Here is a 17933-nt window from a genome sequence, read left to right on the forward strand (position 1 = left end):
TTCATCAATACCAGAGGAAAACAGAGGACAAATATCACTGTACATCATATTTATCTAGAAAAATTCTCTTTATAAAACTTATTTCATGTTTTACTGAATCAAAGAATAAAATATATTTAATTATAAAGTTAAAGCTTCCCTGAGTTTTAGAGAAATTAGCTTTGCTTATTTTTAATTTTCCAAGTGGGACTACTTCTTTCTTGTGTCAGCTAAAACTCAAGAACTGTTGATTTCTGTGGCATCAGGTGGCCAGTTGAAAATGGTCCTCTGAACCCAAACACAATTTAATATTACTTATTGCTATCTGAACAATTCAGTTACCAGCACATTCTCTGCACAAAGTTGCCTCATATCATCATTGTTTGTTACTTTGTTTTGTTTTGTTGTTTTTGACAGGGTCTCATTCTGTTGGCCAGGCTGGAGTGTGCAGTGGTGTGATTTCGGCTCGCTGCAGGCTTTGCTTCTGGGGCTCAAGTGATCCTTCCACCTCGGCCTCCAGAGTAGCTGGGATTTTAGGAATGCACCACCATACCCAGCTAATTTTTGTATTTTTTGTAGAGATGGGGCTTCGCCATGTTGCCTGGATATTACCACTGTTTTCCTCAATTTTCATCACATCCTGTCATACCCCCCTCCATCCCCTGCAATAGTTCTCTACAGACTCTTTTTTTCCTCCCTCTTTAATTAATATAAACATATAATAGACAAAGCTGCATCAAAGGGAATAGAGAGGAGGAACTATGTGGGATTTTATTCCAAGTACTCAGTCAGTGTTCATAATCAAACTAACCTTTACATGCCATTATTATTTATTTTCACATAATAATTGGCATTACTAGTACACAAACTGTTAAAATGGTTTCTGGTTTTCATTTATTTTCTTGAAAAAGTTAATTCTGCAGTTGACTTCATAATAATGTTTGTCCATTCAACAAATATACATTGACCATCAATTCCATGAGATAAGTACTATTATCCTCCCTATAAGGGAACAAACAATTTAGGAGGAAAAATATACACTTATCCAAGGTAGAATGGCTGGGAAATGGTACTCATAACCACTACTTTATCTCACCTGCCAGTGTGATGTTTTCAACGAATATACTTTCTGTTCTATTAGTACAAGCTCATTGATATCGTCCTCTTAGCATTTCTACTTACTACTACTTTTAATTGTGTATTTCTGTGTATATTAAAATGGAGTCCTGACAAATTGAGAAAGAAAGATAATTAATAGTTTAGTTTATTTTTTCCATCTCTCTTCCACCTCAAATGCATCCTTTGGAGAAGTTTTGAGTCTGTTCTGTCTTACTATTTTCTGTTTCTATGTGACTCAAAATCTTGCTCTGTTAACTGCCTTTCACTGTGATACAAGACTTTGTATTTCTACTATTTATTATGGACTGGTCAGTTGGTATGTACTATTCCAGATGATGGAAAATATGCATATGGCATATATAAAACCACAGGTAGTATACCTTCTATGTCATTTAAATTATTATTATTATTATTTTTTTTTTTGAGACGGAGTCTAGCTCTGTCGCCCAGGCTGGAGTGCAGTGGCCAGATCTCAGCTCACTGCAAGCTCCGCCTCCTGGGTTTACGCCATTCTCCTGGCTCAGCCTCCGGAGTAGCTGGGACTACAGGCGCCTGCCACCTCGCCCGGCTAGTTTTTTGTATTTTTTAGTAGAGACGGGGTTTCACCGTGTTAACCAGGATGGTCTCGATCTGCTAACCTTGTGATCCGCCCGTCTCGGCCTCCCAAAGTGCTGGGATTACAGGCTTGAGCCACCGCGCCCGGCTAAATTATTTTCAAGAGTAAATTTGACCTTTGAATTTTTGAATCTTATTTCCCATTAGGATGCAATATCATTGTAATTTATGTCCTCACTGCAATGCCCTTTGGTCCAAGATCCTCATCTAGCTTGTAACTATCTTTCTCAGTCTTTACCTCTGTGTCGTGTTCATAGAAGATTGTTGCTACATATTGCTACATATGCTAATTTATAATAATTTTTAATGTGAGCTTTCCTATCTCATGGCAGATGGTTATCCACGTGAAGAAATTGTTTATCAATGGAAGCGAAGTTCTGTTGAAGTGGGTGACACAAGATCCTGGAGGCTTTATCAATTCTCATTTGTTGGTCTGAGAAATACCACTGAAGTAGTGAAGACAACTTCTGGTAAGATGCACTTGCAAAGAATTTCAAGTGACCTTTCCAGAGTTGAAATTTTGGTATATATGATTTAGAAGGTTTTTCAATACCTCCCTATGAATGATAATCAGAAAATTAAATGAAGTGTTTTAATTTTCTAGAGAAAATTATAATTGAAATTCAAGTAGAATAGATAAATATAAATATATTCTACCAATTTGGGCAAATTGGATTCAAATTGGATTAGTAAATTATTCCCTAATTTATTTAAGGAAAAATGAATACCAATTATGAAAAAAGAAAATATTTATTAGAAGTACTTTTTTTAGAAAGTATGTTTCCTAATGTACTGAAATCGCCACATTTCACACAGGAAGAGTGAATTTTTTACAAATGCAGAAAAGTGAGCATAGTGGATATGGACCCATTCTCCATTCAGTAGTTTAATATTTTAAACTTATCCATCAGTGGATAACAGAACAATTCTTGAGTATCAGAGAGGATTGGGTTCAAATCCCAGTTGCATCAGTTATAAGCTATAGACACCAGGCAAATGTATTGAATCTCTGAGATCAGCTTTTCCAGATGCCTAATGTGCATTTAAAAAATTGCATCACAGGGAGACAGTGTTTATGCAAAATATGAATAAAATGAAATGCTTAGAATGATAGCTGGCACTTAGCACTTGGTTAATAGTAGCTCTTACTAATATTAATTATGATTATTGGATGTACATGATAATATGGTCAGGAATTGAGATTTATTTTAAGACAAGCTAAAAGCAAATATTTTTATATTAAATCATAATTTCTAATAGTATCAATTATTAATTTAAAACTCTACATCGGGCAACTTACATATGTTTCCAGACCAGATCTGTCTCATGGGTGGCCAGTTTGAACTCTCAACAATGCTGCTTACATTCTCTATGTAGATTAATCCAACTACTCCTTTTAAAATTATGTTAATTTATATATGTTTAAATTTCAAATACAAACATTGTGTTCTCAGCTTACCATCTATTAAGATGTTATTTGAAACATATTTCCAAGAGTTGAGCTGTTTTATGTTGATTTAGTCACAAACACCTGATCATTTTCTAGAATTCATAGGAAATATTTTTTGCATGTGGAATAATTTGGAATCAGGCCTTCATGTACTTTACAGAGAGAAGCAAATAAAGGACCTACACAAAGATGGAAATTTATGATTCTACTTTCAAAAGTACCATCCTCCAAATCAAAGAATTATCTGACTGTAACATTGTTTTGAGCATTTGCAAATGTCTCATAAAGGCTCTTTTATTTGGAAAAAAGAATCTGAAATAAGGTCATAGTAATGCTTGAGTATATTATTTTAAAATGGCCTTCTGTTCCCTTATGCACAAGAAACCTGACCATCAAGTATTAGAACAATTTTTTTTTTTTTTTTTTAAGAAGGAGTCTCGCTCTGTCTCCAGGGCTGGAGTGCAGTGGTGCGATCTCGGCTCACTGAAAGCTCCGCCTCCCTGGTTCACGCCATTCTCCTGCCTCAGCTTCCCCAGTAGCTGGGACTTTAGGCGCCTGCCACCACCCCCGGCTAATTTTTTGTATTTTTTAGTAGAGAGGGTGTTTCACTGTGTTAGCCAGGATGGTCTCGATCTCCCGACCTCATGATCCGCCCGCCTCGGCCTCCAAAAGTGCTGGAATTACAGGCGTGAGCCATCGCGCTCGGCGTAGAACAATCTTTCATTTGATTCAAAAAGGAAAAGTTAAGGATTGCCTTAGAACTGAAGTCTTCCATCTGCGAAAGAAAACACACACACACACACACACACACACACACACACACACCCAGGTAAAATTAATCTCCAATTCTTCATGCTTCCAGATGAGAAATTGGCCATTAAGTTCTGTTGTATATTCATATTTCTACAATTATTCCAGGACTCTAAAACAGAACCCACAAACTCATGACTAGAAGGTTTCTTGTTTAGTTGTTTTGAGCCCAAGAGTGGTATGAAGGACAAATGGTGGAGACAGAAGGGTTGAGTTTACATCACAGAGCCTAACATTACCACCTCCCCAAAGTCTCATGTGGAGAATGATCTAGGGAATTTACTATCTATTAAGAGACACTTGTGGGAGAAAATTATCTACTTGCTTTAAGCATAGCAAAAAGAATTAACAAGGTCCCTCAAGGCTATTAATCTTCCTAAGGAAATCACAGAAAAACAGTACTGAAAGATACTACGTTTCACAGTGTGTACCATCATGTAACTGACCTCATTAACTTCTCTGTGCGACCTAATATTGTGGATAGCCTCCATAGTTGGCCTTCTCTCCCACTCCTCACCCTGCTGGTTTGTATTTTGTGTGTAGTACTATTTCAATGGGCTCCGTGAAGAGAAAGGGCTGAATTGAACATTAATGTTGATAATGAAAGGCAGCCTGATTTCTGTGACAGCTGATTTTTTAAGGATTGGAAGTTTTTTCTCGATATTTGCTTGATTTTTGTTGCTATTCTTATCTTCAAAGCATAGCTCTGTAACTAATGAATATCTACAAGGAAGTTATGTTTACAACTTTCTTGGGAAATTATCAGGAGCTCAATCTTAGCCAATTATAACATGACTTTCTTTTACACTTGTGGTAAATGTATCTCCCTTTAAAATGCCTCTTTTGTAACTGGGCAAGAATATTGCCAAATTGCGACATAGCTTAGTGAAGGATTTTCCAACCCTTATTCATTCAAGCTTTGTTATATCCAAGTAGTGACTGTACTTCTGATTCCTATTTTTTTCTTTAATTGATTCGTGTGTGTGTGTGTGTGTGTGTGTGTGTGTGTGTGTGTTTGAATGCACAATGAATTTTATTATTTGTTTTAACTTTTAGGTTCAGGGGTACATGTACAAGTTTTCATATAGGCAAACTTGTGTCACGGGGGTTTGTTGTACGGATTACTTCATCACCCAGGTATTAAGCCTAGTATCTATTAGTTATTTTTCCGGATCCTCTCCCTCCTCCCAACCTCTACCTTCCCAAAGGCCCCAGTGTCTGTTGTTCCCTTCTATGTGTCCATGTGTTATCATCATTTAGCCCCCACTTACAAGTGAGAACATGCGGTATTTGGTTTTCTTTTCCTGTGTTAGCTTGATAAGGATAGTGGCTTCCAACTCCATCCATGTTCTTGCAAAGAACATGTTCTCATTTTGTGTGACTGCATAGTATTCCTTGATACATGATTTTTAAATGAAATTAATTTTTCAAAGGAAAGTTAATACAAGGACCATAATTGGAAAACCAGAACATTTGACAAAAATATAAGTGATATAAAAATATGATTTAAAAACAAGTGAATACTCTTACACTTTAAGTGCATATATTTGTGTTCCCTAGACTTTGAATATGTTGAAAACAAGAGAAAGACAGAGAAAAGGATATTAGAGCTTGAGTAAACAGCAATTAGCACCAAATCAAAACATTCTCTTTGATATAAACAGAATAGTAGAAGAAGAATTTCACAGGAGAGAATTTACTCACCAGGAAATTTAATGCTATGTGAGAGTCCTTGCATCCACCACCTGAATCACCTCTTTTAATACTAGTTTTATCTGTACTACAGTTGAGAAAAATATTTCCCCTGAGGTAGGTCGATAAGACTTGAAGAATATTTTTAATTCGTTGTCAATATGCTAGAACAGATTCTGGATCCATGATTTCTTCTTCAAACTGTAATTCCTTCCTGATTGTTCTATATCTGGGAGAGAACAACCATTGCCCCAGTGAGCCAAGCGTGAACACTCAGAGTCATGTCTCTGCCTCCCACATCTAATGAATCATGAAGGCACTTATGCTTCTGAAATATCTTGTGTAACTGTCCTCTTTTCAGTTGCCATTGCCACTGTCCTAGTTCATGATTTTGTCTGTTCTCATCTGGAATGTGTCAGTAGCTTATTAAGTTATGTGCCTGCTGTCAATTTCTCTCTCATCTCCAGTGTATGCTTTTCACCTTAATTGTAAAAGCTAGCACTTACTAAGCACTAACTACATGCACCACAGCAAGCACCATGTGTAAATGATCTGCTTTCTCATAACCACAGTTACATTTACTGTTAACACTGATGGTATCACTGCAGATGAGAAAATTGAGACTTTGAGGGGTTCATTTACCTGCAGGGATCAAGTTCAAGTACTGGGACAGAAACTCAAAGTCGTCTGCTCTGAGATTCATGCTCTTAATCACAACACTATTTGACTCCCATCATGGCCCAGTGAGCCCCTGATATGTCCCTTCCTCATGTCTCAATAATTCGGTAGGTTCAATTGAGCGCAAGCTATTGTTTCTAGTATGTAAGAATCTGGTCGCAGGAACTTTCCATCCTTGTTTTCTATAATTTCCCAGCTTGTGAAAGAACCAACCTGTGAATACTTTTCTGTGTTTAACCAGTCTTACACTCACATTGAATCTCAATCTCTTTCTGTTTTGAATGGCTTCTTAATGCATCACTACCATCTCATCTCTATGACTTTAAGGCTTAAATCAATGGCATCTCTTCAACAGTGCCTTCTCTGATCTTAATACCAAAACAACCTGAAGCAGTTTTTAAGAATGTTCACCACTGGAGTCAGACAGCTCAGGTTTCAACACCAGCTTTGCCACTTACTAGTGGTGTGACTTTATATAAATCATTTAATATATCCGAGCCCAAAATCACCAGTATCCACAGGGTTGCTCCAAGAATTAAGAAACATACTGCATTAAAAATGTGCCTGACAAATGGGAAGAGCTTGGCAAATGGAAAGCAACAATATTACTATTATTATCACTATCATTATTATTCCATTAACTCCTCCAAGAGCATTGTCAACCACCTTAAGAAAACATGATTTCTGCCTTGTGTTGCTTGGGCACTTGTTTTACCCTTCAGTCTCTGACCCCTTCCTCCACTACATAAGCTTCACAACAGAAACTTTTTAAAATCATCTCCAAGCCAGTCACCGGAGTGGTAGTCATCATGGACTATTAACCTGGTGGCTGACTTAGAGGTGATTATAGATAATTGTTATATTAATCACTTGTGACAATTACATTGATACAACAGTATATCATTCATCAATGAAATACATAATGCAGAATGCTATTATCTATGTTTTCCATTGCTCATTGTGTACTCTAAACTAGAAGAGTTTACTCTTTGTGTCATGTTGCCACGGCCAGCTCATCAAATTCTATCCATAATTTTTGACTCTTTTTTCTTCTCTGTTGTCATCCTGAGATGTGGGCTAGAAAAGTGGACAAATGGGTTTCTTACAGGAAACCTACATTAGTGGGATCCTTGTGCCATCATAATGAATTACAAAGAAATATACCACATTTCTCCCAAGTCAGAATACCACTAAATCATATTGTCTTTAGCAATGCATCCGAAACATCAGGGTTTCATGAAACATCTTCATAACTATTTTTGGCATAACCATGTAAATTATTTTCTGGTTTTGTTGTTTTTAATCCCACTTTCTTCTTAGATTCCATGTTCTAGTTTTATTTTCCTGATTTTTATCACAAGGAATATATAACTGGGAAAATGAAATTTATCTTCCTTTCTGCCAGTGACATGCAGATCACAATCGCGAAACACCAGCTCCATGGATGAAGTTCATGCTTGTTGCCTGATTTCTAAAATATCCATATTCTGTATCTTTAAATGCTATGCATCATCATCCCATCATACTGTTCCCTTCCCTGAGGTTTTCTTGCTATGTTACACCTATCCCAAAGTCTCTGTTCCTATTTATTTTATTATTTAATACCAAGCTCAAGTCCAACCTTCTCTGCCTACATCAATATTTGCATATGAATAAAATCCTTCCTCAAATAGAGAACAATAGCTTCCACCTTTTAGCTTGTTTTAATTTAAATGTCCTTGGTAAACTAAGGAGACATGCGTAAAACTTGACTCATCATTTAGATGATCTAGTTTGGCAGAAAAAAAGGAAGATAAAAAAAAATACGAGTTAACGGTACTTTTTAAATTGAAGAGGTTGAAAGGGAAAAACAACAACAACAACAAAAACTAAATGAAAAAAAAAAACTACATGAAAAAAGAGAAATAAACAACTACAGCACCAATCCTACAATCTCTTGTTACTCCTGCGTCTCAGTGAGTTGTGAGCCTATTTTAGTCAATACTAAATTTTTCAAACTACTTGAAGCAGCGTAATATCTTAAAATAAACCAGTGGATGATTGCACAGTAATAGATTTAATTTTATTTTTAAGCTTCAATTTAGAAAGTTAGCTTTGGTCTCAGGAGAGAAAAGTGTATGAATTATGTAAATAGAGCTGGGCCTAGAGCAGCCATGGGGAAGTCACTTTCCCTCCCTGGGATGAAAGTTACTTATCTATAAAAGGAATGCATTTGATTAGATGGTTCTTTAAAGTCCTTGTCCTCAGCATTTATTCATAATCCCTGATATAACCAAGGTTACACTGTCAATGTCCTAATGTAAAAGCCACTTTCTTTATAAATGAATATTTTTCTAGAATGTTTTTCCATGATCCAGTCTTCAATAAAATTTCAAAACAAATACAAAAGCAAACTCCTTGGGATTTTTAATTTAGAGGAAGCAGTCCTCCCCCTCTATTTTGTTCTTAGTGATATGTTATTACACACATTAAACAAAAATGTTAACCAAAAATGATAACCTATTTTCTTTCCATTGTGATCCTGGAATATTCGTATGTTATGTTAAAAATCACACATTTGGATTTTAAATTCCAAGGTTGTGTTCACACTATCTAGCAGGGAGATAGTTTTTAAGGGGTGGAGGCAGATGGCATAGAGAAGTTCTGTGAAATCAAAGGAAAATTGTCTGGTTTCAAGGTGACACATGTCATTTCTGCTTATGTTCTATTGGCAAGAACTAGTTGCATATTCCTATAGAGATAAAATGGGGTTGGGAAATGTAGCTCCGTTTTGAGTTAGGAAGGGACAATGGATTTTATGACTTTCTAGTATCTATGTAATACACACAATGGTATTGAATTTCTCACAAAAGCTTCTGAGAAAGATATTATTTTTCCATTTGATAGATGAGGAAACTAAAGTTTAGATGGGCTAAGTTATTTGCTCAAGGATATTCAATGGATAGAGTTATTTATTCAGATCCAGAATTTTTACTCCATAAAGAGATAAATTAAAATAAAAACTATTCCTAAGCTTGATAAAAGCTACTTTTACAGAGACATGCAACAATGAAGTATTAGCACTTAATATGGTAGCCATATATATGAATCAACAGCATGTTAAACTGTAGGAATAGCAATTATGTTTAGATATAATAAAATTATCAAGTGAGAAACTTAATTTAGCAATTATATCCTTTCATTTTTTATTAAAGTTATTTACTGATTAGAAGATAGTATTATTTACTAGTTAAGTGGTCTGTACTAGTCACTAGTTAATTGGATCTGCACATGACCATTCAAATCTGGCTTTAACTAAAAAATTATTGAATCCAGTGTATTTGTGAAAACTTGTTCTTTGAAAAAAAATCCATTTGAGAGACTATATAATAAGTGGTTTGCATGACTACTATTTATAATAAATTTAAAAATTAATATTTTGTCAGTCTATCAGAAGCAACCAGATCAAAAAATCATTTTTTAATCCAAGTTGCTGATATTTTCTAACTCAACTGAAAATCCTATTTTGCTACATTTAAGAGAAATTTACATCAATGTGACTGATATAACTAACAGATCTCTCCTAAGCAGCTACTGCCCCAAAATAAATTTGAAAGAAATTTTTTTTGAAAATGCAAAAATGTGAGAGAATGAAGACTGAGCCTTTAGAGATGATACTCTACATGTAAACTAATTGAAGATTCCTTTTACCGTATTTGACGTAAGCAAATGATTTCTTCATCTTAGTCTTGCAGTTTCAGAAAATAATGCTATTCAGCATTGCAGATATGCACTTTTAAGCATATCACAGACTGGAAATGGGCAGCAAATAGCAATGAGGAAAATAATGTATTCTTTTTAACATATTTTACCTTCTTTTCTTTAAAAGGAAATTTTTATGAAGGCCACAACATTGTGTCGCACAACATTCTAGAAAAGAATTTGCTGGGCATACAGACTAGGGGCTGACCAGAGTTTATCTGCCATTTTCACCTGCCACTCATGTAATATATTTCATTTAAGAGATCAAGAACATCTAATTTTAGTGGTACATCCAGCAAAACAGAAACAGTTAGTAAAACCCAAGGAAAAAGGATTGACCATTATGTTAAACATGGTTTACAATGTCACTTTTTTGTTTGCTTTCATTTTATTTTATTTTAATATTATTATTATTTTTTTGAGACAGAGTCTCACTTTTTCACCCAGCCTGGAGTGCAGTGGTGAGATCACGACTCATGCAGCCTCCACCTCCCAGGTTCGTGCCTCAGCCTCCCAAGTAGCTGGGATTACAGGTGCATGCTACTACACCTGGCTAATTTTTGTATTTTTAGTAGAGACGGGGTTTCACCATGTTGGCCGAGTGGCTCTCGAGCTCCCAGTCGCAAGTGATTCACCTGCCTAGGCCTCCCAAAGTGCTGGGATTACAGGTGTGAGCCACCGTGCCCAGCCTGGTTTGTTTTTATATATGGATATCTCTGCTGTTCAAGAAATTGACAGTGCTTTACAGTTAACATAGAAAACACATCATAGATGTCTAATTTTTCACATTTCTCTGTTTTCCAATTTATCCACTCCAAAATTAACTACTCTTTGCAGTACACCATGTTCCACAATGATGACAAGAAGATATACTAAAAAGTTCTATTCTCTTAAAATTAGTTCTTCTTTCATGCCCGCTACAAACCTAATTGTTTTGCCTATAAGCACTTCACTAGCAGCTTTATAAGATGTCTTTCTTTAGAAACACTGGAGTACAATAAATAAGTTATATTGCTGACAAGACTCAAAGATGAAAGCTCCAGTTTAGACAAGTGAGTTTACTGGATTAGTTTCCAAACATAATTTGTAATCTGCCTATACTCACATGACTAATAGCACCATGTACCAATGATGTACTTTCATCATTACATCTACTGTTCATTGCTAAGTGGTGAAGAGCTATGTACTATAAAAGACAATATGCAATTCAGGAACTGTGTAATGGTTCCTTGTTAAAGAGGTAATGCAATCATGGACACCAATTGTAATTGCCTAATGATCACTTTTCCTTGTGGGTGGTTTCCTGTTACCAGTATTAGTGACTAAGAGTGAAGAATGATTGGTACAAAAATAAAATTTTAGGGCTGAATCTTAAAGACCAAGCCCAGGTGTAATTTCACTTACAGGGAAATCGCTCCAAAGAGGTAAAGTCAGAGCTTCTGAATTGGCAGCCAATTATTTGACTCCTGCCTGTGGCATGGGGCTTCAGGATGGGTAGAGTTAAATTTTATTTTATTTCTCAGCTAATATTAAACAACTGAGAATTTTCATGGGAAATTTAAAGATTTGTATATCTTAAACATCTGCGAAAGCCCTTATTCCCATGTAAAAACATTTATGTAGACCTGAATTGTCACCTGTCTCAACATGTGGGTGATACAATCTCCAGTTTACCAAAGTCTCTACTACTCCCTGTCCTATTTCCTATTTTTGGAGTTATGTTTTCTTCTTGAGTTACTGTTTTCATATTTTGTAAAGCAATGTGTATGTGTATCACTATAAAAATGGGGAAAATTAAAGATAATTAATCTCAAAATGAGATCGCATATATATCTGTAGAGATGAAGAATATCATTTTATCTTTTACAATAAAAGATAACGGGAGGCTGAGGCGGGAGAATCCCTTGATCCCAGGAGGCAGAGGTTGTGGTGAGCTGAGATCGGGCCATTTGCACCCCAGCCTAAGCAACAAGAGCGTAATTCAGTCACAAAAATAAATAAATAAATAAATAAATAAATAAATAAATAAATAAGATAAAGGGCAAAGAGGATTTTTCTATCACAAAATGACACTCTAAAAAATGAATGCTAAAAGCATGACTCAACCAAAGTTTGCCTGAATATAAATATTAGGTGAATTGCAAAGAAGTACCAGAATCTTGTCAATCTAGGTCTCACCTCCTTTTGACATTCTGCAACTGGGTTTATGTATCATAAATATCTAACATAAGCAATTTTAAGTTCATTCAGTTTATCTCTACTTCCACTTTCATGGAAGATGAATTTTGAATAAAAATAAAATTGGGAAGTTCTATATGTGGACATCTGTGCCTGTAGTCTTCACTGTCATTTAGTTTCTTTTTCAACTCACATGTAAGTAGCTAAAACTTTATTGCCGTTTTTGCTTTGTTGCCATTTTGCTTTGTTGCCATTTTCTTGCACATTAGCAGTCTTGCATTGTCAATCAAATCGATACTGTGTCCTTTTGTAGTTTTCTGAAGATCTACGTAGTTAATGTTCTGCAATAAAATCTTATTCTTTACTTGCTTTGATAAAATGAGGCAGCTGCGTATAGAACTTTACATACCCTATGATTCCTATTTAAAGGTTTACATTTTTGTTGCGGTATCTGTAGCTGAATGACCTTAAGGAAGTCATTTTCTCTTTGAACCTGCAATTTCTTCACCTCAAAACAAATAAAAATCAGACTAGACTGATTTTGAAGGTCTACTTCACTCATAAAACACTGTCATATTTCCTGGTATTTAGCATCTCTGTTATGAAGCAAACATCTGGTGGGTATTTGCGTTCTCTATGTCCCCCAGAATTCCTAACAAAACTTTTGCCATGTTTTTTTATTATGTCCCGTTCAGAAATTAACAGATCTACTCTGTCTGTCACATGTGGAGATCTTAGGTGAGAGAAGGGGGCCAGGGTGTTGCCATAGAGATGGTTGATAAGCTAGCTAAGGTCTGATAAAGTGAATTCAGCATGAAAACATAGACCTGCTGTGAATGGGAGGAGCAAGGGCAGATGCTAACTGAATTTATGTGAATGAGAAATTGGGGATGGGGTGAAGGTAGGACAGTGGCTGTGACATGGCTTTCAGAGAGGAAGGAATAGACACTTAGGTCTTCAAACAGGAAGAAGACTTGCAATCAAGAGTGCATAAAAGGACCTTAATTTATTAGCTTATTATTTTGTTTTTAATATCTTAATTGTATAAATTGGCTGAACTTGTATAGTCCTGTGAATCAGCACTCAAAATAATAATGGCACTACTACCTCTACAATAATAGTAATAATGATGATAATAATAATAATAATATGTGCTAACATTGTGAAGCACTTCGTATACATCAGCTCATTCATTTTTCACAGCCATTCTATAATGTGATGCTCATTTTCCAGAAGAAATTACCAGGTACAACCAACCTTGTAGTAAAATTGACAGAGAGGGTGGGAACCTTGTGCAATATCATGGTGTAAGTTACTGAATAGGCACTCAGCTTTCCTGACTGACAGTCTGATTCCAATTATGAATTAAACACCAAGGGGTGTGTGTCTGTGTGTGTGTGTGTGTGTGTGTGTGTGTGTGTGTGTGTGTTTCCAGACAGACTTACTCTTGGCTCTATTTCTTTATCTAGTGTGTAATTTATGATTTATGTTCCTATTATTGTTTTGACATCTATCCATCTATCTATCTATCTAAACTATCCTTCATCTATTTATCTTAAGCTGATTGCATGTAAGTATGGTAGAATCAGTCTGTATTGGTCAGCTTAATCTAGACAATGCTATGGTAGCAAATAACCCTCAAAATCTCAGTGGTTTAAAGTAAGAACAATCTCAATTGTTCTCCCTCCTGTGTTTCTTTATTCTGTGGTATATCATTCTCATAAGCCAAAGGGGAAATAATAGAAGAGTAAAATGGTCCTTAAAGCCTCTGCTTTGCGGGTCTTAAGTGATTTTGACTCACATGCTACTGACCAAAGCAAATCCCATGAACAAGTCTGATGTCCATGGAATATGATGCACAATGCTTTCACACAAAGGGACACCAGGGAAGGCCTCTATAGGGATGGACTTTGTAGAAAGGAGAAGCAAATATCTGGACTACAAAACCATCACCAACAATTAACAATAGTATAATCCTTTATACTACACGTGACTCGCCTACCTGGCCATGTCAGAGGGGCCCAGTCACCAGTTCTCATGAAGTCTTCTCTAGAAGCAGTGGGGTAGGCAATACTCTGTGACATTTAATTCTGCAGTATGAGACCGTAACTTTGACAAAGAGCCCATCTTCTTAAAGAGGTTGAAAGAAATTCCTAATCATATGAATGGGGAACAGAGTCCCAGGCTTGTGATTTGCCAGTTTTAGTTTCTGTTGGTTTTCTGATCTCAAGATCATGTGTCAGGATAAGATACTTTTAATAAGAGAAAGGGATACCATGCTCACAGAGAAAATATAGCCCAAGCGTGAAAATATCTGTCTGAGAATTATCCTCTTAAAAAGAGACTGTTTTGGGTCAAGCCTGTCTCACTCTGTCAGTGACCTATAGCATGATTTCTAATTTATGTAAAATTGGTTTCAGAAGAGCAGGTGAGAACACATGATATTAACATGAAAATGATTGTAGGGTGATGGGAACTGTCATATTTTATAAACATAAGCAAAATTTTCTTTGTTATACTGCTGGAACAGCTTTATTAAAGTCAAAAATATTGGTCCTGTACTAAATTCAATGTTACAGTTATTAGCCAGTGGTAACTTCTAAGAAACGATAAACCCAAATCATCCCCTTGTCAGTAGGAGGAAGTAATTGAACATGATTTAATAAAGAATGGCCACAAAATAATGTAAAGGTCAGATTGTCTTGATTGTTATTATTTTTTGCATGGAAAAACATCTTTAATGTCCCTAACAGTCCTGTGTAGAAGGAAGATATTGTCAAAAAGAGTAGTTTCCAGCAACTTTTAAAATGTTTTCCTGTATTTAATCTTAACAATCGAGCTATGATTTAACCTTTTCTTTTATGAAGCATTCTTAAATTAATTATGTTCCTCTATTTTATAGATAAAGTACATGAAGCATATTGCTAACAATAATTTAAAACATTGCCATATTTCTGGTTATTAGTAGAACTAAAGCTAATTAACAAGCATAGAGAACCCCAAGCAACTGTCTCTCCTCTACCCAAGACTGAATTAGTACAAAACAGAATTGCCATTTCATTGGTTGACATTGAATAATTGAGTACTAAGAGATATTTTGGTCCTAAAAATCTGCCACTGTTAATATATGCACAGATAAGTAGTGTTGGTAATGATATGATGATGATAATGAAGATGATGATGATGCAGATACTAAAGCCAACTGTTGTTGGGCATTTCACATATGAAAGACACCGTGCTAAGCACTTCACTAAAACTGTAAACCTGCAACAAATTTTTGCAGGTTTTTGAATTATAGATTCGAATCCTGAGCCAGTAGTTGATTTGAGAAGTCAGCCCCAGAATTTTTGTCAAGTCTTATTTGTAGGCAGTGGTGATTTGGTACAGCCGTTTTGTGTATTTTTTTCTCCTCAAATCTTTTTCTGCCATCCATAGTAGTTTTATCAAGGAAAAAAAAAAAAAACAACTATTGATATTCATAGAGGTTCCAATGCTGTGTGTGTGTGTGCATGTGTATCTGTAATAAACATGATAAAAACATGTATTTTCAAGGTACTCATGCCAATTATATACTGTAATAGCCTGATAAGTTTTATTGACTGCAATTAATGGCCATAGAGTTTTGATAATTAACTCTAACCTAATATGCCTAGTTTTCTTTTTATAAAAACAAGAATGAGGCAGTAACAGGTGTAACGTGATCAAGGACATTTAAAATGCTTCCCATAACTGGACATATTATCTATGTCTCAAAGGAAAACTCTGGGTATAATTACATAGGTGCTATAATAGCAAAACTAGGCTAGAGGTGAGAAGATCTGGCTTTAAGTCCCAGGTAAACTTATGAACATGTGAATATATTTGAGCAAAACTCTCTCTCTCTCTCTCTATATATATATATATGCATATATATGTGTATAGATATTCATATATGTATATATGTGCATATATATGTGTGTGTGTATATATATGCCAGTAAGCAAATTGACACATGAAATAAATGAATCATTTCTCCCAACTCCACAAGAAGCAAGACTGAGATTGTGAGTCAAGTTCCTGCTTCTCATTCCTGGGTTCCTGTGATCAGATTTTGTCATCTGCACTTAAGAAGGATGACAAGCTGATAACAATCAATGGTGTTATTAAAGCAACACAAAAGGCAAAATTCTGACTTTTCTGTCACTTTGGTGGAAAATTGCTATTGAAAGATGAAGGCTAAATGTGGAAATAAAAGGATAAAAAATGCCTCACTCAGAGGAAGCCAGAGGAAGGCGGTATTGGGATGGTCCCTAAGATTAATGCACTTTAACCTAAAGTGAAAAAGGGACCTGTAGCATTGGACCGTTTTGAAGTCCCCAGGGGCATTTGAGAAAGCTGGACCCAGTTAAATACAGTCCTTTAACTCGTTTGAGAATTGAAAATTAAACTTTCAGATAAGAAATATAAGATGAAAAACATTTTGAAATTAGACGCCACAGAGAGATATAGAGAAATATTTGAGAGACTTATCCTTTCATATTAAAACATTCAATGCATTCTCTTGCCTGTATGTAGGGACGCAAGGAGAATTACAAAACTCTGCATTAGTGCTAGTCTCTGTTCTGTCTGGGGCTGAGAGAAACAAATGCTTATTTCCTCCTGAAAACTGAGAACCTATTTTCAACTTTCCAAATTTCTCTCCAGATAATTGCTGTTTACTTCAAGATTCCATAGTTACCCAATGTTGTAATAAGTTATTAGCATATTTTATTTGTTGAAAATTACTGTGTGCAGCAAACTGCCCATAGCACTTTGTTTATAGTATATCATAATTCTTTTTAGAACTTTGAAGTAGATATATGATCACTACCTCCTTTTAGAGGTAAGTTTCTTGATTATTTATTCTGGGCCTCCCATGTTCCCAAATAGGGTTCAAGAAGGTAAATTTTCCTTGATCAGTCCACAGTCCAGTGAAATGACAATGAACCAGATGTAACTGAACATTAAATAATTTTTATATGAATCTCTATATGCTAAGACTGATGAAGCACCTACCCTTACACTGAAATCTGTGCTTTTTACTACAACCGAGCACATCAATGCCTACATGCTTCAATAGCATGTCATTCTCATTTTTATTTTTTCTGAATGAAGAAATCATTATCCTAAATATACCTTAACTTCTTAAAATACCTTAGGATATGTTTGGAATATAATTTGAAGGTATTGGTACAGTCATAATGCTGTTTAAGAGCTATTGTAGTTCTTAATTGTGACGAATCCAGGGGCTTATTTTAGCAAGTTGCCTACTTCCACCCACTCCTCTTCCTGGCATTTGGAATGATCGCCCCCATGCTTGCCATGCCTAGTGCCTCTCAGACAGAGGCTGGTGGGAGAAATGTATCTGCAGCATCCATCTGCCAGCCCTGCGCTGAAATAACTGGGGTTTACTTGAGGAGCCTTTGCTGAAACCTCAGAAAGCGGCAAAAGTGGTGTTTCCATAGCTGTGCCAAGTTAACATTAATTCAGGTGCTATATGGTTTATGCTTGCCTTTCCCTGTCTTTTACATTCAATTTTTGGCCATGGAAGTACCAGGCACAACCTTCGCACCCGTACATATGTCATCTGTCTGTAATTCTAGATATGATAGTTATTTGATGTTGTGTCCAACACTTCCATCTTACCTCATTC

At 35.7% G+C, this 17933-nt stretch overlaps 1 protein-coding gene across 8 annotated transcripts in view; it reads left to right on the plus strand.

Moving 5' to 3' along the window:
• Positions 1-17933, plus strand: part of GABRG2 (gamma-aminobutyric acid type A receptor subunit gamma2) — a 96201-nt gene that overhangs the window by 41210 nt on the left and 37058 nt on the right. For all 8 annotated transcript variants that reach the window (XM_073995198.1, XM_073995199.1, XM_073995200.1 and 5 more), the window contains exon 6: positions 2046-2183. In XM_073995198.1, coding sequence (XP_073851299.1) covers positions 2046-2183 — 138 coding nt within the window. The remainder of the gene's footprint in view (positions 1-2045; positions 2184-17933) is intronic.

This window comes from Macaca fascicularis, chromosome 6, assembly GCF_037993035.2.
Source record: "Macaca fascicularis isolate 582-1 chromosome 6, T2T-MFA8v1.1".
NCBI lineage: Eukaryota > Metazoa > Chordata > Mammalia > Primates > Cercopithecidae > Macaca > Macaca fascicularis.